At 40.9% G+C, this 26,864-nt stretch overlaps 1 protein-coding gene across 1 annotated transcript; it reads left to right on the forward strand.

Annotated features, from left to right (window-relative positions):
- Nucleotides 1-2,138: 2,138 nt before the first annotated feature.
- Nucleotides 2,139-26,657, forward strand: klhdc4 (kelch domain containing 4). Its single transcript, XM_036562504.1, is given in 14 exon segments — nt 2,139-2,256; nt 3,758-3,849; nt 3,961-4,039; nt 5,606-5,704; nt 9,421-9,480; nt 9,482-9,558; nt 10,676-10,688; nt 10,690-10,769; nt 11,913-12,075; nt 13,500-13,578; nt 15,857-16,065; nt 18,844-19,273; nt 22,581-22,703; nt 26,314-26,657. Coding segments are annotated over 14 exon segments (1,776 nt in total). The 5' UTR covers nt 2,139-2,157; the 3' UTR covers nt 26,487-26,657.
- Nucleotides 26,658-26,864: the final 207 nt, after the last annotated feature.

Consider the following 26,864-nt stretch of genomic DNA (forward strand, 5'->3'; position numbering starts at 1 on the left):
TATATGAAATGAGCTGAGAAAATAAAATAAATAAGGACACAAATATTAGAAAAAATAAACTTTATTCAGTTCATAAACATCCTTTTCAATGATTTGTGGAGATACTTCACATTATTGATCCAGCCAGCCAACAAGGTGACTAGTTATATGAACGTGAGGGTAAAGTACTGCTGGACTAAGTGTGGAACTTCCTTTTGGGTCCAGCCAGCAGCCAAAGCAGTGGGTTTCCCTGCAACAGAACCGAGATAAAAGCTGAAAGTTAGATTTACTCAATAAATAAGGAAACTAGGACTGAGAAAATCCTTTGTTTATTTAAACAGCAGTTGGACCTAAAAAGCGCTTCAGTGGCAAACAAGATTTTCTACACCTATAAAGGTCATATGAGGAAAGATACACAATATCTACGCCTGACTGTAGCAAGCTTTTTGCCTGAAGAAGGTAAAACGGCAGGCACAATAAAACATTTTTACACACACACACACACACACACACACACACACACACACACAAACAATAAAAGCATCGAGGAACAGTCAGAATAATCTACACAGTGAGAGACCACTTCTTCTCATTTTTAGTCAAAGAAAGCCTTCATGACTGGAGAGGACTGATTGGCCTTGGCATAGGGGTCACCAAATCTGACAGCTGCTGTCAGAATATGTGACCTCACCACATCTCCACAAAAACTAGTTAATATCTAACCAAACATTTGTCAGATTTGGTGACCCCAATGTCAAGGCCATTCTGTCCACTCCAGTCATGAATGCTTTGTTGGCTGAAAAGGTAAAGGGATGATACATCACCTGAAAAAATTTGGTTGGACTTTAACTAGTTTTTGTGGAGATGAGGTGCGGTCACATATTCTGACAGCAGCTGTCAGATTTGGTGACCCCTATGCCAAGGCCAATCAGTCCTCTCCAGTCATGAAGGCTTTCTTTGACTAAAAATGAGAAGAAGTGGTCTCTCACTGTGTAGATTATTCTGACTGTTCCTCGATGCTTTGTGTGTGTGTGTGTGTGTGTGTGTGTGTTTGTGTGTGTGTGTGTGTGTGTGTGTGTGTGTGTGTGTGTGTGTGTAAAAATGTTTTATTGTGCCTGGCGTTTTACCTTCTTCAGGCAAAAAGCTTGCTACTGTCAGGCGTAGATATTGTGTATCTTTCCTCATATGACCTTTATAGGTGTAGAAAATGTGTAATGAAACATCAGAGTCAGGAATATAAGAGTGATTACCAAGCAACACGAAAAGTAAATACACGCATTTCTCACCGTTAGACTTGCTGAAAGCAGCAGAACGAGAAACGAACGTGTAAAACGCTCGTTCACGTGAACAGAAACTGCAAAATAGCGCCCTCAACGGTCAGAGAATTCGGTGTATCAAAAACAGGACTGATAAACAGCAGAGGGCGCCCGCGAGCGAGTCCTCAATGAATGGGAGTGAATGGAGCTCAACGGCTAAAAACGAAAAGTTAAAATAGTTTCTAATCACTGAACCAGAACTTTCCTTCAGTTTTAGACAGCAGAAGGATGGATTTCACTAAAAAACAAAGATATCCTACCTGTATGTTTCCTTTTTTTCTACAGTAAACGGGTTTGGGGCAGCAGGAGGCGGGCATTAGTGCTAGAGAGTGATGATTGATTGGCGAGCGGAGCAGCTCATTGGCTCTTCGCGCTCACTGACGTCATGGACCTACATGAGGCGCCGTTTTAAACTCCTATAACTCCTATAAAGCTCTTAAAAATATAACAGCAGTGTTAAAATGTTTTATGCTGTTCTGTGTTCAGGAAATGATCGCATTCTTTTACATTAAAAATGTTTAAGCATTTATAAACTATGATTCTGCTCAAATGCTCCATATCAACCCATTCATTTTGGACTCGGGAGCGCCCTCTAGCGTTTGAGAAACCCAGAAGACATCGCAGAGTGGGAGTTCTCCTCTCTACAGGTTCTCTGTCAGGGGTGTGTTTATAACTCCCGGTTCTCCGTCTTTTATAAGACTTTATCTGATCCAGGCCGCTGGGAGGCGACAGAGCTCAAACACGGCGTAACACCCGCCGAGTAAGACGCCGGGCCACGCGTGTTTCTTGTAGTCCGTGTTTACGGCTCGTGTGGAAATTCAGCGCGAGCAGGTCTCACATTACCTCCTAAACACGGGAGAAAATGGGTAAAAAGGGCAAAAAGGAGAAGAAGGTGAAGGGGGCGGAGAAGACAGCCGCTAAGATGGAGAAGAAAGTCTCTAAGAGGTCCAGAAAAGAGGAGGTGGGACTGAGACCGTCTGTTTATTTGGGCTTTTTGACTTATATTCCGTCTAACCGGGAGAGATGAAAGCCAAACACCTTATTTATGATTAAATCTACAGTAAATCCCCGCGTTGGTCGCTAGAGGACGCTGTGACTCCAGCTCGCTGCTGTTGTCATGGTAACATTTACCTAGGCCGACTAGCTCGACGCTGATCATTGAATGTGTCTAAATTATAATCACTTTTTAATAATAATAATAATAATAATAATAATACTGCACAGAAATACAGCGATACTCGATAAGGCAGCAGTCTGCGGAGCAGATCCTGTATAAATAAAAATAATGCGTGGCCACCACTTAGTAAGGCGTGGGAATGAGATGATTAAGTCGTGGCCACGGCTTAGTAAAGCGTGGGAATGAGATCCTAATGCGCGGCCACGACTTAGTAAGCCGTGATCTCGTTCCCATGCCTTACTAAGTCGTGGCCACGCATTAGGATCTCGTTCCCACGCGTTAATAAGGCGTGGCCACGCATTATTTTTATTCATACAGGATGTCACCAGCAGGGGCTCCGTAGCAGTCAACTGTTATTATAATAATACTAATATCCAAAACCACATTATCGCCGATATTTTGCGAAGCGTTTACATCAAACCAACCGCGCCGCTTTCTCGCCCGCTTTTCACAGCTCGTTTTAAGTTTCTAGTTTATTTTTTAATTTGCGAAGCATGTCAGGACATTCATGCACTGAGATGCTTGTGGTGAGGCTCAGATAATCACTCTACAGAAGGTAAACAAAGAAAAATTAAAAATACAAGAAAATACTGAAACTAAAATATATTAAATATACACACAACATAGAGACAGAAGGACCTAAGCTATGTAAGGAGACAAAAATCCTCTCTGCTATGTACAAATATATTTATATTAACCTCTTTTTCTCCAGGGTATATTTTGGTTTGTCCATCTGAATTTACATGACCGAATCGTAAGGCAAATTATTCGGTAACTGCATGAAATAATTGCAAATTCTTATTTGATTTATTTAATTATTTTTTTTTGTTTTATGATCATACACATATTGCTATATGCTTACAATTTACTGTTGAAAGCCAAAAATCTTAGAGGCTCTTTGTATTTTTTTATAAAAATAATGTTTACAGAGCAGATCACTGAAGAGACGCCATCTGTTTATAGTTTATAGCTCAGATTTGTGGAAAAATGGGTCGACTTTCAGTAGATAAATTATAAGTATAATTAGTAATAGTAAATTAGTTAGATAAGTAGAGCATAAACTCTCAAAACATTAGTAAGCTATTATAACATATAATGGCTGTCATAGCTTATATATATATATATATATATATGTGTATGTATGTATGTGTATATATATGCTGGTTACTGATCTTACTTTATCGTCTCCATAAACCTGTCAGCTTTGAGATGTTCACTTACTGTAATGTTATCGAGGTCAAGTTTCCTTCATCAGCTCGTTCCACGTGTGTTTGTGTATCGACAGGAGGATCTGGAGGCGCTCATCGCAGAGTTTCAGCTTCTGGACGCTAAGAAGACGCAGGTGGTGGAAAGCGCGTGCCCACCGCCGCCCCCCAGGTGCGCATGCTGAGCTGAAGCACACATGACTGTACAGTTCTTTGAGGTTTGATTGACACTCTGTGGTTGACGTTTGATTGACGCTTATCCTGTTTGTTGATATGTGTTCAGGCTTCACGCGTCTCTGTGTGCGCACCCTGAGAAGGACGAGCTGATTTTGTTTGGAGGAGAGTATTTCAACGGAAAAAAGGTATTTTTAAATTATAGCAGCATGCACTGTTACCTTATTTTACTAATGACCGGTCTGCATGGTTTTTATAATCTTTTGACAAAAAAGACAGCAGAAATATTTAATATTTGAATGCACAGCACTGTTTTGATATTGATTAACAAGAGGACATATAATAGTAGGATATACACTGATCAGGCATAACATTATGACCACCTCCTTGTTTCTGCGCTCATTGTCCATTTTATCAGCTCCACTTACTATATAGGTGCACTTTGTAGTTCTACAGTTACAGACTGTAGTCCATCTGTTTCTCTGCATACTTTGTTAGCCCCCTTTTACCCTGTTCTTCAGTGGTCAGGACCCCCATGGACCCTCACAGAGCAGGTACTATTTGGGTGGTGGGTCATTCTCAGCACTGCAGTGACACTGACGTGGTGGTGGTGTGTTAGTGTGTGTTGCGCTGGTCTGAGTGGATCAGACACAGCAGTGCTGCTGGAGTTTTTAAACACCTCAGTGTCACTTCTGGACTGAGAATAGTCCACCAACCAAAAATATCCAGCCAACAGCGTCCTGTGGGCAGCGTCCTGTGACCACTGATGAAGGACTAGAGGATGACCAACACAAACTGTGCAGCAGCAGACGAGCTATCGTCTCTGACTTTACATCTACAAGGTGGACTGACAAAGGGTAGGAGTGTCTAATAGAGTGGACAGTGAGTGGACACAGTGTTTAAAAACTCCAGCAGCACTGCTGTGTCTGATCCACTCGTACCAGCACAACACACACTAACACACCACCACCACATCAGTGTTACTGCAAAGCTGAGAATGATCCACCACCCAAGTAGTACCTGCTCTGTGAGGGTCCATGGGGGTCCTGACCACTGAAGAACAGGGTAAAAGGGGGCTAACAAAGTATGCAGAGAAACAGATGGACTACAGTCTGTAACTGTAGAACTACAAAGTGCACCTATATAGTAAGTGGAGCTGATAAAATGGACAATGAGCATAGAAATGAGGAGGTGGTCATAATGTTATGCCAGATTGGTGTAGATTGGTTTCCTGGACAGTTGCCTGGTGCTGGACTACTCAGTATTTTGAACTGAGATTGTCTATTGAAAGGAACACATTAGTCCGCAACTGCACTTACACTACGTTCATGCAGACATGAATTACACAAACACCACCTGCCTCCTTATTGGGTAGATGCATCGTACTGGCCGATTCATTTGCATAAAGCTTAGTTCAACCTAACTTTTCAGTGCACCATGCTGGACCAGGGACACAGGAAGTAGGGGTGCTAAGGGGGCCGAAACTGCTAAAAACAGTTACAAATAACAAAAGTACAGAGCATTTTAATATTTTAATCATACAAAGACCAGTGTACGTGCACTGTTTAAGTGTCTAATTGTCTGTAGAGTTGTCTCACACATTAGTCTGGCATGTTGTCATACATTTCATGTAAAGCATCCAGTCAGTGCATCGGTACAGAAAGCAAAACGGGGAATAAATACATGCAGAAGTCAGATTTGTGAACGTTCAGTTTCCTTTAAGGAAATCCTACTGAATATCTTCTCTCTCCTAGACGTATCTCTACAATGACCTCTTCTTCTACAATATAAAGAAGAACACCTGGGTCAAATCAGACATCCCCAGTCCTCCTCCGCGGCGCTGTGCTCATCAGGTGAGCCTGACTGTTGTTTGTCCTCTTTTTCATGGATGGGTCTTTATGGACTTTCAGTAAAGGAGATGGTTGAAGTGTAACGAAACCGTCAGCAGGTCCGTGCATGGATGTTTTTAGGGCTTAATAAAGGGCTCCAAAGTACAACGGTGTTTTAGGGCCACTGTTGATAAACATAACAATAATAGACTTTGAGACTAACGTCGTAACATTGCGAGACTAAAGTCGTAATATTTCAAGAATAAAGTCATAGAATTACGACATTAAAGTGGCATTAATACCAGGAATTGTCACAATATTGTGGCCAAAGTCTTTGCGAAGGGAAGCAGCACCTCCTCGTGTTAAATGAGGGGCGGTGAGTTGGTGGAGTTCTACTTTCATATCGATTCACCCATAAAGAAACACTCAGTCTCCCTGTCTCTCCTGCACATCAGCACCAGCCTGTTATTAGTATAAGAACCGGCTGAAACGGCTGAGCAGGAAACTGTGTTTATCTAGAATAAAGAGCCAGACGGACTCGGAGGAAACTGTCTGTCTGTGTTGTTGAAGGAGAATCTCAGGCAGGGTCGTCTACACGGCTATCGGGGGCTACATCTCCCCCCATTCAAAGAGGGCATGGAGTTTCACAGACAGTGAGAATGATGATCAAAATGATCCACAGAGAGACAGGAGTGAGTGGAGCTCCGGCGCCAGTACAGCAACCGAGACCCCAACAGGTTATGGCAGACCCCCTACAATTAGCCCTCCTTCAGTTAGCCCCCCTACAGTTAGCCCCACTTTATCCTCCAAATATTAAGACTTTTTTTCTCAGAATATTAAGACTTTATTCTCTATATATTACGACTTTTTTCTCAAAGTCTACTATTTTTATTTTTATTCACAGTGGCCCTAAAACGCCGTCGTACCAAAGAGCAACTTGAAGTGAATTAAATTTAATTTAAATACCCTTATTACATTTTTTTAAAACCAATTTTTCCACATTTCTGCATAATTCAGTGGTTGAGATATAAAGAAAGTCATTCAGAGTGATTTGATGTTAAGTGATTCATTGTAGAGAAACTTATAGACTAGTACAGTGGTGGTGATAGGAACTGGAAGTCATGATGTCTATGATGCGCATATGTTTATTTTGTTCACCACTGAAACCACGAGTGAACCACGAGTGCCCTCTGAGTTTTATATGTAATGCTGATGATGTAATAAAAAATTGACAATCAGTTTTCTTTTGGGAATATTTTGGAGACAACACCCTGCAGGTACCAGTCCGCTATGAATGGATTTGGATTTGGACATTTTAGGAAAAACTTTATCACAAAACATCGTAAAACAGTGACTCAGGCATCAGGCAGTGAATTCATAACCATTTCATGTAGTAACTTTCTGTGAGGGAGCTTTTAGAGGTGGACGTCTGGTTCCTATCACCACCACTGTGAACAGTTCTGACTCTAAGTTTCTCTACAACAGAGCGTTTCACACCAAACCACTCTGAACGACTCTTAACCATTTAATTATGTGGAATTTTTGGAAAACTGTGGGAGTTCCCCTTCAAGAGAGACCAATTATGACGATTATTTGTCATATAAATAATGAGATCAGCAGTTTAATTGTCTTTCTATTCATTTCATGCAACTATTACAGTTGAAAAGTGGTCCAAATGGCTGATGCTTCCACAGTACAAACAGCTGAAGCTCAAATAAGCAAACATTACTAACCGCCACCTTCTGCAGGTGTTATAGCGCCAGTCAGAGGGTAGAAGCCTTGTTATTTTTGTAAGGCCTCTAATGTGTCTCTAACTTGTTTTCTGCTTGCTCTTATGTACATGCATCTGCCTCGACCCGACTCTTCAGCACACACCAAATTCACTTTCTATTTGTTGAGCCTAAAATATGCTTGTTAAAGTGAACAGCTGTGGAAAATAATTGCTAATCAGCTCAAATAATCGCCATCAGATGATTTTGTAATAATACTGACAGGCTTGTTCAGAGCAAACCAAGCATTTGTTCAGTGGTGCAGCTATCCGGTATTTTCATGTTCATATGCTCTAATGAAGCTTTTTGGTCAACGTTTTTCAGTGAGTGGGGAGGTGAACATGTACTGGATCCTGCTTTTTTAAGAAATCAGAAACTGCTTTATACCTGACCATGTGATGTCCGTCTTATCGGCCGGTGTCTCTTTCTGCTCCGGTTGGCCAGGTCGCTACTAACCGGCACACTGATTATTTATTCTTGGAAATAAAGGCAGTGAGGAACATGTTAGCTATCCAGAGAAAAAAAGAGAAGCATTTGGACTAAACCAGTTTTTGAATATCAATCAATCAATCAATCAACCTTTATTTAATCTCGGAGAACATTGAGGGTGACCTTCATTTACAATGTTGCCGAGTTGATACAAACACAACATAAAACAAAACAAAATACATAAAAATGTAACAAAAAATATTTAAAAATAATTAAAACGTAGATAAAATGTAAAAGTTAATTGAATCAAATCAAATCCAAATAAAATAAAAGGAGAATAAGATAAAAAATAAAATAAAAATGTATTAAAATGACTGAAATGACTAAAATAATGTAATAAAATAATAATAATTAAAATAAGAATAAGAGTATGAATAATAATAAATAAACAAATAATAAAATTATGAAAATAAGACAATAATGGTAAAAATCAGGTAAAACAGTTTCAGGCAGAGTGGAGGCGGTTAGAGAGTAGAAGTTTAAAGTGACTGAGTGACCCAGCGAGCTGAGCTGTAGTGGTTCCTGTAGTGAGAGTCCCAGTGAGGGTCCAGCTCGCTGGTGCTCCGTAACTAAAGGCTGATTTTCCCAGTTCAGTAAAAACCCTTGGTACCTGGCATGTGATCCAACCACTGGAGCGAGTCTGATAAATACCATTATTTACAGACATCATTGAAGTAATATATTTTATTTATATATTTGATTTATATATTTTAATTATCAAATATAACTAATTTTATTGAATATTTGTTGCAGCCTTAATGTTTTTCTCAAGGCATTATTGTCTATTCAGAGGGTTTGATCCCTGCCTCCAGTGTACGAGGCTGTAAAGTTATTCACAATGCTACCTAACTTCTACGACCCACTGAGCGTTCACTCTATTCAAGGGGAATTCCACCAATTTTTCCAGATTTTCTTTATAAGCTCGTGTAAACTCGGTAGACACTGAGCCACTTGAATTTCTTTACAGTGATGGTGATGGGAGCCAGATATCTCCCATCTCCAGATATGGGGGGGGGGCAGTCGTAGGCAGGAGGTTAGGGAACCAACCTTGTGACCGGAAGGTCGCCGGTCACCCCTCAGCTGACAGTACGTGACTGAAGTGCCCTTGAGCAAGACACCTAACCCCCAACTGCTCCCCGGGCGCCGTGGATAGGGCTGCCCACCGCTCCGGGCAAGTGTGCTCATTGCCCCCTAGTGTGTGTGTTCACTAGTGTGTATGTGGTGTTTCACTGCACGGATGGGTTAAATGTGGAGGTCTAATTCCAATGTGTTCAGAGACAGTTGGCTAAAAGGTTCATTTAATTTCATATCTACAACACAAATATAGACATTTTATTTACTATTCAAAACCACCAGTGAACCTACAGGAGTCTACGGAGTTTATATGGAATGCTGGACAATCAAATGTCACTAGAGTTCACTGACTCATGTTCTGTCTGTCTTCACATTACTTCTCTCTCTCTCTCTCTCTCTCTCCTCTAGGCAGTGGTGGTGCCTCAGGGAGGGGGGCAGATGTGGGTATTTGGGGGAGAATTTGCGTCTCCCTGACGGTGAGCAGTTCTATCACTACAAAGACCTCTGGGTTCTTCACCTGAACACGCACACCTGGGAACAGATCAAGTGAGTCCTCTCTTAAAACAGTGAGTTTTACAGCTTACCTGACCTTAGTCCACTCAGATCTGTTGTGAAAAGAACGAAACCAACAGCTGGGAGAATAACAGCCATTGTGATCATCAAAAAATTGGATAGGTGTCATTTTTATATGTCCTAGGGTTTCAGTCACGTGATTTTTCTGTTGTGGCGCCATATTTGAGACCGAATTTCCAGCTTCGCTGCTCCGCATGAACGTAGCTAGAGGTGAAAGATGTCTAAAATGACTCTCCTTACTTTGGAAGAGAAAAACGTTTGAACTCCTGGTCTCACTTAAACTGGCAGAAAATGACCAAATTTGTGTTTTCCTGATATTTGTATTTATCTCATACTCAGCACCCTCTCCCTATTCTGGAGAGTCTCTCACAGCATTTAAAAGCACAGGAGCCCACCGGCTCTTCACGTCAGGGTGGGTAAAGGATCCCCATGGTGCTGCATAAAGAGGAGAAACACTCCGTCATCATAGGAGGGTAACGACATCAGCTAATTAACACAGATGTGATCAATGCTGGCCTTTAGATAACTTTAGCTGATGTTAACAGCCGAGAGATGAACAGTCGTCCCCCTAACGGAGCTGCAGACAGACGGTATAACTTTACTCTCTGTTTCTGGAGATTTAAATGACGTTTGAATGGAGAAACATTAACGTTAAATATCAGACTGAATGTCGTGGGTCGGAAAACGACGTCGTGTTTCGACAGACGTGATTCTGTAAGTTTGCTAGTGCAGTTAGTTCAGAGTTCAGCTCCAGTCCTGAAACCCCTGCACTGCATAACTGTGGTTTCCTGGTTAAAATACCTGATATTATCAGCTAATTAATCCCTTCTTGAGCTGAACGAGGTGAGAGAAACACTAAACTATACAGTGCAGCGGCTCCAAGCCTGGAGTGAAAACACTGAATTAAAGGTTTGTGTAGTCTTTTGGCTTCTGTCGCGTCGTGCAGGTGAATCACTCACAAAGAACAGCAGATTAAAGGCATCGTGCAGCGCAGTCACTCCCTGATTCGGTCCTCAAAATGCCAGCGACTATACAGTGTGACGCCACGTGAAACGTGAGAATAATCTGTTTGTGCTCATTTGTTTCTCAGGGCTCCTGGCGCCCCCCTCAGGCAGAAGTGGGCATCGCATGGTCTTGAGCAAAAGGCAGCTGCTTGTGTTTGGAGGATTCCACGAGAGCGCAAGGTGAGCACAGAAAAAAACAACCATGCGTCATTTACTTCAGAACAAAAGCAGTGCAGTGCAACAGTGATGCGCTATAACAGGCATGTCAAACTGAGGACCTTCCAGGCTACCATTTGCCCTCATCTAACACTCTGAAGGCCTTGCTAATTAGCTGATGAGCTGAGTGAGGTGTGTTTAATGAGGCAGTAAGCTGAAGTCTGCAGTGTTTTAGCCCCCGCGAGGACTGGAGCCTGACACACTGCACTATAATGTTCACATAATCCATGCGGTCATTCTGAAACATTGTAATACACTACAGGAAGTGTAGGGGGCAGTATGACTTTTATTGTTTCATTTAAAAAGCCTCTATAATGTTCATATGATCCACACAGTCACTCTGACAGACTGTAATACACTACAGGAAGTGTAGGGGGCGATATGGCTTCTACTGTTTCATTTAAAAAGCCTCTATAATGTTCATATGATCCACACAGTCACTCTGACAGACTGTAATACACTACAGGAAGTGTAGGGGGCGATATGGCTTCTATTGTTTCATTTAAAAAGCCTCTATAATGTTCATATGATCCACAGTCACTCTGACAGACTGTAATACACTACAGGAAGTGTAGGGGGCGATATGGCTTATACTGTTTCATTTAAAAAGCCTCTATAATGTTCATATGATCCACACAGTCACTCTGACAGACTGTAATACACTACAGGAAGTGTAGGGGGCGATATGGCTTCTACTGTTTCATTTAAAAAGCGCTCTATAATGTTAATATGATTCACACAGTCATTCTGACAGACTGTAATACACTACAGGAAGTGTAGGGGGCGATATGGCTTCTACTGTTTCATTTAAAAAGCCTCTATAATGTTCATATGATCCACACAGTCACTCTGACAGACTGTAATACACTACAGGAAGTGTAGAAGATGATATGACCTTTATTGTGTTATTTCACAATAAAAGTTGAATCCGTTTGTTGCGCAGGCTAAACTTTGAGATGGAAAGCGAGTGGATAGTCGAATAGCCCATAAATCTCCAGTAGCAGGGCTGGAACATCTGCTTTACCACATCTTGGACAAAAAATCACTTTTTCCTGGTATTGCAGTCCAGCTGCTCTGTGTCAGTGTGGTTGTGTGTGTCTCTCTCAGGGATTATATCTACTATAATGACGTTTATGCCTTCAACCTGGACACTTTCACCTGGTCCCGACTGACCCCGTCTGGCACCGGGCCCTTACCTCGCTCCGCCTGCCAGATGACCCCCACACTGGATGGCACTGGGGTCATTATCTATGGTGGATACTCTAAATCTGTATGTTGTGCATTTTCGCTCTTTTTCTGTTTTTCTGTTTTCCTTATGATTTAGTGCTGAACATTTTTGTCATTTTCACATTTTTTGACTTTGTGTATTTAAATATACAAACAGAAAACTGTTTTCTACTGTGATTAAATATGAAATCAGGAAGGGTTAAACATCAGTTTATTGCATGCACTGTAGGTGGTAAGAGGTGGACTGTATGTGGTAGTTGATTTGTGGATTGATTTAGTGATGTATGTGTTTTATGTATGTTAGTTATTTATCTCTGTTTTAGACTGAATTGCTGGTTTATCTCTATGTTTTAGACTAATTTAATGATTTATCTCTGTGTTTTAGAATGATTGAGTTATTTATGTTTGTGTTTTAGGCAGATGTATTGATTTGATCAATTTGAATTGATCACTCTGTTTCAGGCTGAATTAGTCATTTATTTTTGTGTTTTTAGCTGATTTAGTGATTCATCTCTGTGTTTTAGGCTGATTTAGTCATGTATCTTTGTATCTTTGGCTGGTTTAGTGATTTATCTCTGTGTTTTAGGCTGAATTGGTGATTTATCTCTTTGTTTTTAGCTGGTTTAGTGATTTATCTCTGTGTTTTAGGCTGATTTAGTCATGTATCTTTATATCTTTGGCTGGTTTAGTGATTCATCTCTGTGTTTTAGGCTGATTTAGTCATGTATCTTTGTATCTTTGGCTGGTTTAGTGATTTATCTCTGTGCTTTAGGCTGAATTGGTGATTTATCTCTGTGTTTTTAGCTGGTTTAGTGATTTGTCTTTGTGTTTTTGGCTGATTTAGTTATTTATCTTTGTATTTTAGACTGATTTAGTGATTTATTTTTGTGTTTAGGCTGATTTATCTCTGTGCTTTAGATATGTGTGATTTTAATACACTGCCAGCTGATATACAGACCTCACATAACCTTACACTATACACCTTTGTCACCTTTTAGCTTAAAATCTTTAAAATTGGCTTAACATAAGACAAAATATCAGGTGCTTATGTCGCCATGTTCTGCGTTTTAGACTGCATTTGCGTTATCCCAGTATCCAGTTAAGTTAATGATTATTATAATGAATATGAAAACATGTGTATTCAAATTATCGCACCTATACTGGCTTATGATGGGTTGTTTTTAGGGTCAGTACATTCCTGTTTGCTTGAATCTTTCCTGATCAGTTAAATCAGCCTGGGTCAGCGTTTTTTCTGGATTGCGGGTTTCTGATGTGTTGAAAGGTGGACGCTGCCAAAAAGGTTTCATTAATTTCTCTGCGAGTGCAGACCACTCCTTCAGCTGATGGCTGTGGGAACGCTGATAGCTCGCACAGCTGATGAGGCATGGAGTCATTTACTGAAATTTGTCCTTGAGTAAGCCCAGGAGAGCGATCTGACGTGTCTGCTAATGGTCATCTCTCCCCCAGAGAGCCAAGAAGGATGTGGATAAAGGAACCATCCATTCAGACATGTTCCTGCTGAAGAGAGAGGGCAAAGACGAGCAAGGTAACACACATCCATTACACGGTTTTACTAGATTACCTCTCTCCTCCTCCTCCTCCCTCTCTCGCTTTCTGTCCAGCCTCTCGTTTCACTCATGTACGCTACAGTTCAAAAGTCTGGAACCGGTAATTTAAATAATATAAAATCCATTTGGTTTAAGATGTATAAATGTATAAAATGTATAAAATAACTACAACTAAATAAATAGTCAGTAAAAAGCTAGAAATAAAAGTGAAGTAATGTTAGATGTGTCCAGAATGATGAACAGAGCTGTCGAAGGTTTTATAATGACTGAAAAAGCTGTAGAACATCAATAATGAAATTGGAGTAAAATTAATATCCAGAATGAAGTTCTAATAAACTTAATCTCCAGAATGCCTTGCATTTCAAAAGATGAAATATTGAGGTGGAACAAAAATTGTGTGACAAAAATTATTGCAAATAATAATTAAAGAACATTGGTTGTGATTTAATAACTTGTAGTTCTAAACGTTTTTGTTCTTCATCTGTCTAGTTTACACAATATTTAAATCTACATTGTATATATTATCATTGCATATAAGAATAAGGCAAGGCAGGTTGATTTATACAGCACCTTTCATACACTGCTGTCATTCAAAGTCCCTTACAAATGAGTAAATACAGAGTGATTCAAAAAGATTCATCTGATTTCAAAGTGATTTATTTCTCTTGTAAATCATTACAGATCAGTGCAGTGAACTGTAAATGGTTTAAATGAGCATAAAGTTTATTATGTAATTGTACAAGGTCTCAGTATGAACCTCCTCCAGCTGTACAGACAACATCAACGCCATAGTCAAACTCATCCCATACTGGATTGAGCATGTCGGGTGTCGCTGCACTCACGGCTCTTTCAGTGTGATTTCGGAGATCATCCAGTGTTGTGGAACCAACGACAAACGCTCTGAGCTGTTGGAGCTTCACTGCCCATGAAAATCACACTGCACAGTTATGACGGATTCACTCTTATTGAAGTGGAGAACGCAGAACGCTTTCTGCTCAGGGGTCTCATCTCCTCTCAGACTGAAGGGAGCCATCTTCCACTGACAGTCAGAAACTCTATGACCCCCTCTTTCAGTTGGATTGTGATTGGTTCCTATAGGCGCTTCATGGCTGTAAAAAATATGGCGCTTTGAAATCGAACCTTTTTGAATCAGCCTGTACAGTCATTTAAAAAGTAAGGGGAGAATAGAAATTAAAAACATTAGATTTAAAAGAGAAAATCATTCAACTAAAAATCAGATTAGAAACTAAAATAGGATAATAGGACCTGCCCCAAGTGGAGGAGTGTAAATATCTCGGGGTCTTGTTCACGAGTGATGCGCAGTAATGCGGTCACTGTACTGGACTGTAGTGGTGAAGAGGGAGCTGAGCCATAAGGCAAAGCTCTGTGTTTACCAGTCGGTCTACATCCCAACCCTCACCTGTGGTCATGAGCTTCAGGTAATGACCGAAAGAATGAGATCACGGATACAAGCGGCGGAAATGAGCTGACAGGATGAGGAGCTCCGAGTAGAACCGCTACTCCTCCACATTACGAGGAGCCAGTTGAGGTGGTTGTGGGAGTCAGGGTCACCTGGGATTCTCTGTTCTCTCAACTGCTACCGTGACCCTATTTGGATTAAGCGCTTTAAAGATGATGATGATTATTAAAAATCAGTTTAAAAATTAGGATAATAAAGTTTCCTTCCAGAGGAAAAGGGCTAGAAACGCTAAGAGTGTTTAAACTGAGCTGAAAGCTGCTCTAATAGGTCTGTTTTGAGGCTGGATTTAAAGTGTCGGAGCTCTTTAATGCTCTCTGTCAACTGGGTCCATTTACGAGCAGCACAGTAGCGAAACGCTGCTTCTCCATGTTTAGTCTCTATCTACAGCAGGACAAACTGACCAGTTCCTAATGACCTGAGAGTTCTGCTCGGCTCATATCGCTGCAGCAGGTCAGATAAATACACTGCTCCTGCACCATTAAGACATTTATAGAGCAGTAACAGCTCCTTAAAGTCTATTCTGGAACAGACCGGTAGTCAGTGTTTGGATTTAAGAATGAGGTGATGAGGTGATTCCTCCTTTTACTCCTAGTGAGACTCTGACAGCTGCATTTTCAATCATTGACCTGTTTGATAGAACTTTGTTAAGCTTTTATCATTATTATTATCATTACTATGAACCGTGACCAGTGATTCCAATCTTTTGGAAGTGTGTATTTCTTTTTTGTTCGTTTTTTTTCGGAATGGTGCGTAAAAGTGTTGATTTTTGTGTGCAGAGAAATGGAGCTGGTCGAGGGTGAGCCCCTCCGGGGTGAAGCCGCCCCCTCGGTCGGGGTTCTCTATGGGTTTAGGACCCGCAGGCCGGGCGCTGCTCTTCGGAGGAGTGTGTGATGAGGAGGATGAGGAGACTCTGGAGGGAGATTTCTTCAATGACCTTTACCTTTATGACGTCACTAAGAACCGCTGGTTCCCTGGACAGCTCAAGGTATACAGAGCACACTCGTCCGGTTCGCTTCACATTTTGGGCCACTGTGGCCCTGATGTGTGACTGAAGTACAGATCAGAATGTATTAAATAGGGCTGGTCCAAACAGATTGTACAGGCTTTGAATACTCATTGGTTTTTCTGAATGAACACCCAAATACTTGTCCTCAAAATTCCCCTATAAACAATAATATTTGAATCGTTTTTAGTCGTCTGTCATTTTAATTAAACCAGTTTAATGTTTCAGTCCACGCAGCCCCCGCGCTGTACTAACACTGTGTGGAGGAGACTCTTCTCTGATGCAGCTGTAAATCTTTGTGATGTTGGTAAACTATTTCATTAAAAAAGGAGAAAGAGCAAATATTCTCACCTGAAGCAGTTCAGTGACAGCAGAGTTGGAGGAAAGCAGTACAGTTTGCTACGCTTTGATGTAGGTGATGTAGATGCTGGCATGAATTTATGATGCTTTCAACCAAAGCAGATGTGATTGGTTTATTTTTTATTTTCCATGTATTAACAACAACTGTTTACAGGAGTTTACTGATGAAATCTATTGAAGTTTAAGCAACAAATTTTGTGGATTTAAAAAAAAAAGATAAAGCTTCCAAAAACAGAAACAGATGCCCTCTCAGATTTAAAGGTAGTAAACTGTCTCTGGGGCAGGACCCCTCCTGTCACTGGGGTGGTTCCCTCAAGGCTCCATCTCAGTACCTTTAGTCAGGGAACATAACTGAACCATAATCCACTGAAATGATATGTTCTAAGCTGTACTGACTCCACACACCCCGTCTCGTCTCCAGGACTTTATTTTACTGTTCTGTTTTAAAACATTCGGTTATGAAAAGGTACAAATACGAACTTTTCACCTGGAAAAACTTATTTAAGGTTCACAATCAGACCCTAAAACCACTGTAGTACCTTTGAGGGAACATTTACATTGTTTGTACCTTGATGAATTAAAAATGAACCTGCACAGAACCTTTATTTCTAACAGTGTACAGTAGCAAACTAGTACTCGAGTATTCAGATGATTCCAGCCAGCTCTTTAGAAGTCGAGTTATTGTCGTCTTGTTGCACTGTTCAAATGTAATAACATATTTTTAGACAATTTATTACGTAATGAATTACATTCACAATTAATTTACATTCTGTATTTAGAGGTAGTTTTTGCATCAAAAAAATGCATGAAAACCATCATACACTCTTAAAAAAGAGGGTTCTTTAAGGGTTCTTTAGTAAAGAAAAATGTTCTATAAAGAGCCATGAACACTCACAGAGCCCTTTGCATGATTAAAGGGTTCTTTGCATTATGAAAAGGTTCTTCAGATTGATGGAGAATGTGCTGTAGATGCTGAAAAGGGTTCTATAAAGCACGAAAAATATTGTTACAAGTTTGACATTGTGAGAATAGAAGAACCCTTTTGGGTGCTATAGAGGACCCTTTTCAATGATGCGAAGAACCGTTTAATCATGCAAAGGGTCCTTTGAGTGTCCATGGTTCTTTATACCATTTTTTTTAACTAAAGAACCCTTGAAGAACCATCTGTTTAAAGAGTATAGCAGTAACTTTTCATGAAGTTCAAATCATAATAAAATATCTCATATTTACCAACACAAATGTGGTGAAGATTAAAAGTGTAGAATCTGCACTTGTTTCAGTGAACTATGAGAAATCATTTATATGAAATTACACCAAGCTTTTGATATCAGTGGTGATACCATCTTCTCCAGGTTGAGTTCTTTATTGTGAACTGAGCCATCAAACTCATGGGACAAATTTGTTGCATGAAATAACTTTCTGACTTTGCCAGATGTTACAGTAGATTAATTACAAATTGACTCTTGATCAAGAGAATATATACACCGATCAGACATAACATTCTGACCACCTCCTTGTTTCTACGCTCATTGTCCATTTTATCAGCTCCACTTACTATATAGGTGCACTTTGTAGTTCTACAGTTACAGACTGTAGTCCATCTGTTTCTCTGATACTTTGTTAGCCCCCTTTTACCCTGTTCTTCAGTGGTCAGGACCCCCATGGACCCTCACAGAGCAGGTACTATTTGGGTGGTGGGTCATTCTCAGCACTGCAGTAGCACTGACGTGGTGGTGGTGTGTTAGTGCGTGTTGTGCTGGTCTGAGTGGATCAGACACAGCAGTGCTGCTGGAGTTTTTAAACGCCTCAGTGTCACTGCTGGACTGAGAATAGTCCACCAACCAAAAATATCCAGCCAACAGCGTCCTGTGGGCAGCGTCCTGTGACCACTGATGAAGGACTAGAGGATGACCAACACAAACTGTGCAGCAGCAGATGAGCTATCGTCTCTGACTTTACATCTACAAGGTGGACTGACGAAGTAGGAGTGTCTAATAGAGTGGACAGTGAGTGGACACAGTGTTTAAAAACTCCAGCAGCACTGCTGTGTCTGATCCACTCATACCAGCACAACACACACTAACACACCACCACCACATCAGTGTTACTGCAGTGCTGAGAATGCTCCACCACCCAAGTAGTACCTGCTCTGTGAGGGTCCATGGGGGTCCTGACCACTGAAGAACAGGGTAAAAGGGGGCTAACAAAGTATCAGAGAAACAGATGGACTACAGTCTGTAACTGTAGAACTACAAAGTGCACCTATACAGTAAGTGGAGCTGATAAAATGGACAATGAGCGTAGAAACAAGGAGGTGGTCATAATGTTATGCCTGATCAGCGTATGATCACATTTCCTAGTCCTGGAAAAGTAGCATTAAGGAATGTTCTTTGAAAACAGGGGGGCAAGTCGGAGAAGAAAAAACGTCGACGAGGGAAGAAAGGAGTGGAGGAAGGGGGTCAGACGGAGGGGTCGCCTCAGGAGAGCTCAGAGGAGGCACAGCAGCCAACAGAGATCATCAAGGAAATCGTCACAGAGGATGGAACGGTTATGACGATAAGGGAGGTGATCCCAGCGGCCCAGGCTGTGGCGGAGGAGAGCGAGGAGGAGGAGGAGGAGGAGGAGGAGGAAGAGGAAGAAGGAGCTGCGGCCGCTCCAAAGGTGGAGCCGTGTCCGAGGTCGAACGCCATGGTGACGGTGAAACACGGGAAGCTGTATTTGTACGGAGGCATGTTCGAGGTGGGCGACCGGCAGTTCACTCTGAACGACTTCTACTGCCTCGACCTGCACAAGCTGGAGCAGTGGGAGGTGCTGGTGGAGATGGACCCCAGTGAGTGGAGCATCGCTTGTTTTCAGGCTGTATGGGTGAAGCGGGCAAGCAGCATCAAAGGGGATTTGTTGTTTAAAAGTTTCACAAAATTTCCATCGACTGAAACAGGGAAGCTGCAACCCTCCAACACCACAGGCTTGAGTTTGTGACCCCCCCGTTCCTTCTTCAGTTTTAGCTTATAATAGACCCCTGTATCATTCTGAAGATGAGCGTTATGCCCTTATTTTGAGCTATGCTCATTTTCTCTATGGGAAAAATGAATGGGATTTTCAAAAATAGCCACACTGTGGTAATAAAAATGTTCCAATCCTGATATTTTACACAACACAGAAGTTTTTCCCCTGAATGTGACTGGATCCTCTGAATCTCAAGGTTGTTAATGGGTCAAAATATCAGTGTTGCTCAATGCAAGCTAACACTGCTGTGCACCAGAATACCTCACACATACCAGCAAGCTTTGTCCAGTGTGGTAGTTAAATTGATTTGGCAGTAGAGCCTGCAGTTTGAGTGGCTGGTGTTATACAGGGAGATTCACTCGAAAGAGGCCCGAATATTCTGCTGTAACTCCCGTTAGGATGAAGCAATCTGAACCTAAAAAATACACTACATACCTTGACGTGTGTGTAATCCATTGCATTACCTGCGATGCTGGAAGTGATCTCCGTTTTCTGCCAGACACATGAAGGGATACGGGGGTATGCACCCGGAAGTTGCAAACGGAGGTTAAACGTTGTGATGGCTGTTTGACGCCTACCTCATCACTCCAACGCAGGGGCATCCCGGCTTGTTCGAAGCTCCACATACTGAGGAGCTCATTGCACGTTGTTTCGTTCAGATTGCTTCGTCCTAGAGAGAGTTATTACAGAATTTTCGGGGCCTCTTTCGAGTGAATCTCCCTCTATATTGGTGATGAAGATCGATAGTAGGCTTGCTTTCATGCTACATCATGAGCATTAGCTTGCTTGTAGCATGTATGTAGAAATATTAGCATTTGATTACTTAAGGACCTCATAATTCAGAAGATCCAGTGACAGTGAAAATATACATTGGACAAAACGTATCAGGTTGGAAACGTTTTTATTGTGATATCGCCAATTTTTTTATTATTCCCACAGAGAAAAACTGCTAAAACTTCTAAATGGGCAAAACGCCGACAACAGAATGATGCATGACTTTAGAGGTCTGTGACAACCTGACTTCATTGGCATGGGCAGACATTATGCAAAAAATATAAATAAATAATCAAAAATATGTTATCACTAATAAGGGCACTTTAATATTTCTGCTAATGAGAACAAGCAGCGTCTGTAGTTGAGAGGCACATTCTAGAAATATTTTAGCCTGTAATATCATCCGGAGACCCAGAAAAATTAAAGTTTGAGAATTTCAGTAATTTTAGGATAAAATAAGTCTCTTGGCTAAAAAATTGCCACAGTGAAAATCTTTTTCAAAACCACTTCTTATTTATTTTTTATGTAGTGTCCTTTATAGTGGACAACAGGGCGTTGGGTAGTAATTATGTTGGTCATTTTTCTTGTTTCCTACACTGCATCAGACCAAAACCCTGCAGCTGCAACATCAGCAACAACTTCAAAAACCTTGTCATCAGTCTTTAAAGTCCTGATCATCAATGTACTGATCAAAGTGACTCCAGGGCATTTAGCAGCAAACTGTTCCATGTAGGGATGAATCTTAGGTATGAACGGAGAGGGATGAGAATTTATTAATTTATTTTTCATATTTTAGTTTTAAATGTACAATAGTGTAAAAGGAGATTTTCTGATAAATTAGGAAATTAAATAAAGCTCAGATCCTGAGCTTAAATGCCTGCATACACTTATTCCAGCTCTCCATTTAGCAGTGAGAGTAAAATACTGGTGGTACAAAAAAATGAGGACTAAAGGAAAAAAATAGAGAGAGTAATATCACAGTAATATATTTAACTGCTAAGCTTACATGTTGTTGCTTCTAACCCAAACTGGGGTGTGATCATCCTTTAATTCTCTCTACCTCAATTTCCCGTCACCTGCGATACCAAGAATTTCATGTAAACAGATTGTTAGTTCCAGTGTCCATCACAGAGGACATCAAAATTATACTGTTAGGTGGTTAAACTTCTATGCATATCAATAAAAAATTGCTTAAAAATGAGCTAAAATGTTTTTACCTAAAACACATCAACTGTGGGCTTTAGAAACATCATAAATGCATATTTTTATACTTGTTTTCTCTCTTGCACCCAAAAAATGTGGTTGCTGAGATGGCAGCTATTTTGAAAAGGCATAGCTCCTGTTGCGAATAACACTTAAGCAATAGAACTCGAGAGGGAGTGTGTTATTGCAAAATAACATCACGGCTATGATTTGGTCACCGTAGATCATCACAGGCGTGATGTTATTGGCGATAACACACTCCTCGAGTGTTCTATTGCTTTTAAACAATTAAATAAATACAGTAATAAATTAATAAACTGGGCCGTGAACGCGGCGTTTAATATGTTTTAATATTCGCAGTTCCTTCACCAAATTATAGTTCCTTAACGAGCAGCTTGTTGCTACGTCAGAGTAACGAGCTCCGCCCACTCGCTGCACAGCCGGCAGTTCGTTCTCCAGCTCCTTACACTGAATTCCCAAACTGTCATCACCACTGAGCAGCTTTTTTGTTTTTTATTGCGGCAGTTTTATGGCTCAGTCCGATTTGGTCCGACTCTGAAGATCAGACTACACGTTTGGCGAATGGTATTGGGTTCATTTCTGGCTGATTCCAGGTTGTTTAGCTGTTCTTCTGTCACAGCTGCCGACTGAAAAGCTGCTCAGTGGTGATGACAGTTTGGGAATTTAGTGTCGTCTCATCTTCAGAGTCTGACCAAATCGGCTGTCGGTCAAATGTGATCTTAAAAGTGTCCATTTTCTGTTTGTGGCAAAGTAAGAAGTAAAAACGTTTATACGTCTTGAGCGTCTCCTACAGCTGTCAAAGTCGTTGCTTAGCAACCGCGTCTCAGCGGAGTGATACAGTGTTTGTGAAAAACCTGTGATGTTATGGTGAAATAACAGCACAGTTAGAACGCTTCTCAACCAATCAGCTTGCGTGGCCGGAACTAACTGTTGTATAAACCCCAACAAATGATGCATCGTTGGAGAGACCAGGATGTCTCTACATGGCGCACCAGCATTGTAGCTTATATGGTTTTTGAAGTATCCTCACAGAGCACAAAAATGAATTGCCAGGTCTCACGAGAATATAATGTGTATAGATGTATATAGATAGAAAAATACATTATGAGACTGAGTGATAATTTCCATTACAGAAACCCAGGAATGGTTAGAAGAGTCTGAGTCAGATGATGAAGGTGACGAAGATGAGGCTAAAGGTGGTGAGGATGAAGATGATGATGAAGAGTCTTCTGAGGAAGAGAGTGATGAAGAAGAAGGTAAATGTTCAAATTCTCTCGTGACCTAATTCACGGTGCCAGTTTAGCAGCCCGGGAGACTCGCAGACCAATCACATGCGTTGTAAATATCACACGTGACACTACTCAGCCAATCAGATCTGTGAATTACGATGAGCACTGAGACTCGAGTGAGTGACGCACACACAGGGGAGGGACGAGGCGAGACACAGCAGTCAGAGAAGAAAGTGAGTCAGAGGGAAGTTATTTCACATTTCCTGCTCTAAAAAGAGAAAACTGACGATAAATGTTGTTGAAATATGACTGAACTGTACTTTATTTGATTTGATATTCAGTTGTTGACTGTATAAGATGTTGATATACCTACTAGGCTACTTCAGTAAACAGTATATGGCACTGAGTCATGATGCAAGTTATGATGTTCTGGACCTTTGCTTGAGGACATTTTCTCTAACTGGACCTTACTGAATTTTAATTAAATACTCCTGGTGTAAAGGGCACTGGTTCTAGACCAGGGCTGACCAAGACAGGCCCATGAGGACAGATTTTGAGAGTAGCCCTTTCCAGAGGAAAGAAATATTCTAAATGAATCTCCTCTTGATCTCAGGTTCTTCTCCTGGACCTGGTTAAGTCCAGTTTGAAATCAGAGTGAGACTGAAGCCGTTTTCTCCTGTTTCTGAAATTCGTCTCTTGAGAAATGAAACTCAGATTTTCTCACTTTGATCAAAATGGTGTCTCGCATGTGGCTTAACTCTCCAGGTTCAGCTGAATAATATCTTCATAAGAAAAGTGTAACATCTCATCGTTCTCTTATACAGCTCTGTTCTAGATCACAGAACTCTCTCAGCAGTCTGTCAGTGCAGAAGGAGAACTCAGGCTTTTCTCCTTCATGTCCAGAACTTCTCACAGCAAAATGCTGATGTTAGTCTCCTCTTTTCTCCTGAGAAGATTTAGGAGAAAGAATTCAGAAATCAGTGATGCTTCATTAATATAATATTGAGAACTGCTTTAATTCTCTGAGACAATTTTAAGAAAGAGTTTCTTTCCTCTGGGTCCACCCTCACCCTCATTTTATACATTTATTTTATACATTTGCAACAAAATTGGTTTAATATTGTTGAAAACAGTGGCTCCAAACATCTGAACTGTAGTGTACATTTTTAAAAACTTGATTTGAAACCTAAATAACTTCTTTGTTTGTACATTGTTTTGTCTTTTTGGCCCCCTGTTTACATGCAGCTTAATAATCCATTAACAATCCGACTAGTAGCTCAATCTGAAAAGAATACCTCCATGTATACAGTTCAGAATAGCCTAGTCAGATTGAGGCCATTCGGAATACAGTTTCTATCCGATTGATCGAGGTGAGTAATCCTGTAAATAATCTGTTAAATAGAAGAATAATAACCGTGTAAACGCCTGTGTCTGATTACATTCCCTATCAGAAAGTTTAAGTATGTTCTGATCATGTTCGTCACGTCTTAGTGAAAGTTTATACCGTTCAACATGGCGGAGCAGAAACTGGTCTGCAGAGGAGACGAAGTTTATGCTCTGATCTTTAAAAGACGGCGGTGGGACGGACGTCCAGCTTATGTGTCTCAGAACACGACGTCTTCCTCTCGGCCTTCTTTAATAAGGACATGTGAAGGACGTTTTCCTGAGTCTGACATCATTTTAAAGCAACTAAAAACACAAGCACTGCTCACTGCTGCTCATCTCACTCTGACTGGACTCACGTGATGCTCGCTGTCATGGTGACGTCCACACTAAGTGGTTCTCCATGCATGCGTATCATTTTGGATCAGATTATTTGTAGTGAGCATGTAAACGAAGATTTTCCCTCAGATTGTTGAGTAGAGTGAGAATAAACACCTCAGTCTGAATCTATAATCAGAATGTATTCAGTCGGATTGGCAAAAATCTTTGCATGTAAACACAGCCAGTGTTTGGTTACTTCTAATGTGTAGGCAGATGAAGGTGAGTCTCTGTCCAGCAGGTGGCAGTAGTGAACTGTTAATAACAATGACTCTCATACATTTTTCATCACCTCAGCTGAAAGCAGAGGCCTAGCTGGGCTGTTTAGCTGCTTCATAGAAAAAAAACTGTTTGTAGGCTTCGTTACACCTGAGGTAACACGACTTTGTGCCACTTTGTTCCAAAACAGCAGAATTCCTTGTTTGTTTATCTTGTTACAGATGTTTTGAGAACAGAAGGCCAAGCATTCAAATAAGCAGACAGTCATTGCACACTTTGGCTACATTTTAGGTGCTAATAAGGCTTCATGGGAGAGACATAAAAGTCCACGGCTACAGAATGAACATGCAGTATATGTCCAAAAGTGTGTGGACACCTGCTCCTCTAGTGTTTCTTCTGAAATGAAGGGTATTAATAGTGAGTTTGTCCCCTTTTCCTGCAGTAACAGCCTCTACTCTTCTGGAAAGGCTTAACACTAGATGTTGGAACATTGCTGTGAGGATTTGATTGAGCATTAGTGAGGTCAGGTACTGATGTTGGATGGTCAGTTCTGCATCACTTCAATTCATCGCAGAGGTATTGGATGGAGCTCCATCACCACAGAGAACACAGTTCCACTGTACAGTACCACCATAGCCCCCACTTGGCACTGGGCATGGTGACCTTAGACTTTATGGAGATTATACTGTATAGCTGTATTGGTGCAGCTGAACAGCTGTGACAGTAATGGGTGACCTTAAAGTAGCTGAATTCACCCAACAGGGCTGTCTGGATACTTTTGGATATGTAGTGCACCTGTGCTCTGTTAATATTCTATATTTTCCTTTTTATTTTTCCGTAGAAATCCACTTATGACGTGTGGTTTTATGAATCAAAACCAGTCATAATTTATTATTGCATACATTTTTCCATCCTCTCTCGATCCCTTAAACAGGCTGTTTTTGTTACTGTGCCTTTAAAAATGAAATAGGTAAAATAGCTCTGTTCTGATTGGCTGCCCTGTATAGCACATCATTCAAAAATAAATCCAAGCTGAAAAACGTCAGAGTTAAACTGCCGTAGAATGAAAAAGTGTATGCATGTAAATGTGTTCATTTTTGGCAACATCATAAAAACAGTAAATTCAAAGGAGCTGTTTTTGTAGCTCAGTTTCCATATATAGATTGTATGGACTGAGAAGCGAATGGTACTTTTAAACTTTAACAGTGGCTCCATATTACATCAAGCTGATAACTAAAAAAGAAAAAAAAAAATTGTTTTTCCGTAATACGGTGAATATTTTCTTTTTAGACGTGTTTTTATAAATTAATTCTCCTTTCGTTTTAAGTAAGTCTGGGTCTCTTCATAATAAGAATTTTAAGACTTTTCTTTTTAGACCTGTTTTCATGGATTATTCTGCTTCGTTTGTGAACGTATAATTTTATGATATTTCCTTTTAAATGTGTTAGGGTTAGGGTTAGGTTAGGGTTAGGGTTGGGGTTAGGTTAGGGTTAGGGTTAGGGTTAGGTTAGGTATTATTAGGTTAGGGTTAGGGTTAGGGTTAGGTTAGGGTTAGGTATTATTATTATTATTATTATTATTATTGTTATTATATACTGGCATTGACCCTTACACTACAGCTGTCTTATATCCAGGTGTGTTTGTGTTTCTCTTGCAGAGAACGAGCACCCCCCAGTAAAGCCTGGAGAGACCCTGCCTGATTATCAGAGTCGGACTGAAGCTTACTGGCAGGGTCTCGCTCGGAACAACATGGGCCCCGACGCCAAAGACAAGAAGGTTCAGAAAGTGGGGCTCGCCATGGCCAAAGTGTTCTTTGAGGATCAGAATTAGGAGTGCACTGATTTTTGCGTATGTGTGTGTGTGTGTGTGAGAGAGAGAGAGAGAGAGAGAGAGGAAGAATGAATGTTAGTATGTTTGTACATTTGTCTATACACCGATCAGGCATAACATTCTGACCACCTCCTTGTTTCTACGCTCATTGTCCATTTTATCAGCTCCACTTACTATATAGGTGCACTTTGTAGTTCTACAGTTACAGACTGTAGTCCATCTGTTTCTCTGATACTTTGTTAGCCCCCTTTTACCCTGTTCTTCAGTGGTCAGGACCCCCATGGACCCTCACAGAGCAGGTACTATTTGGGTGGTGGATCATTCTCAGCACTGCAGTGACACTGACGTGGTGGTGGTGTGTTAGTGAGTGTTGCGCTG

Source organism: Colossoma macropomum, unplaced genomic scaffold, assembly GCF_904425465.1.
Source record: "Colossoma macropomum unplaced genomic scaffold, Colossoma_macropomum, whole genome shotgun sequence".
NCBI lineage: Eukaryota > Metazoa > Chordata > Actinopteri > Characiformes > Serrasalmidae > Colossoma > Colossoma macropomum.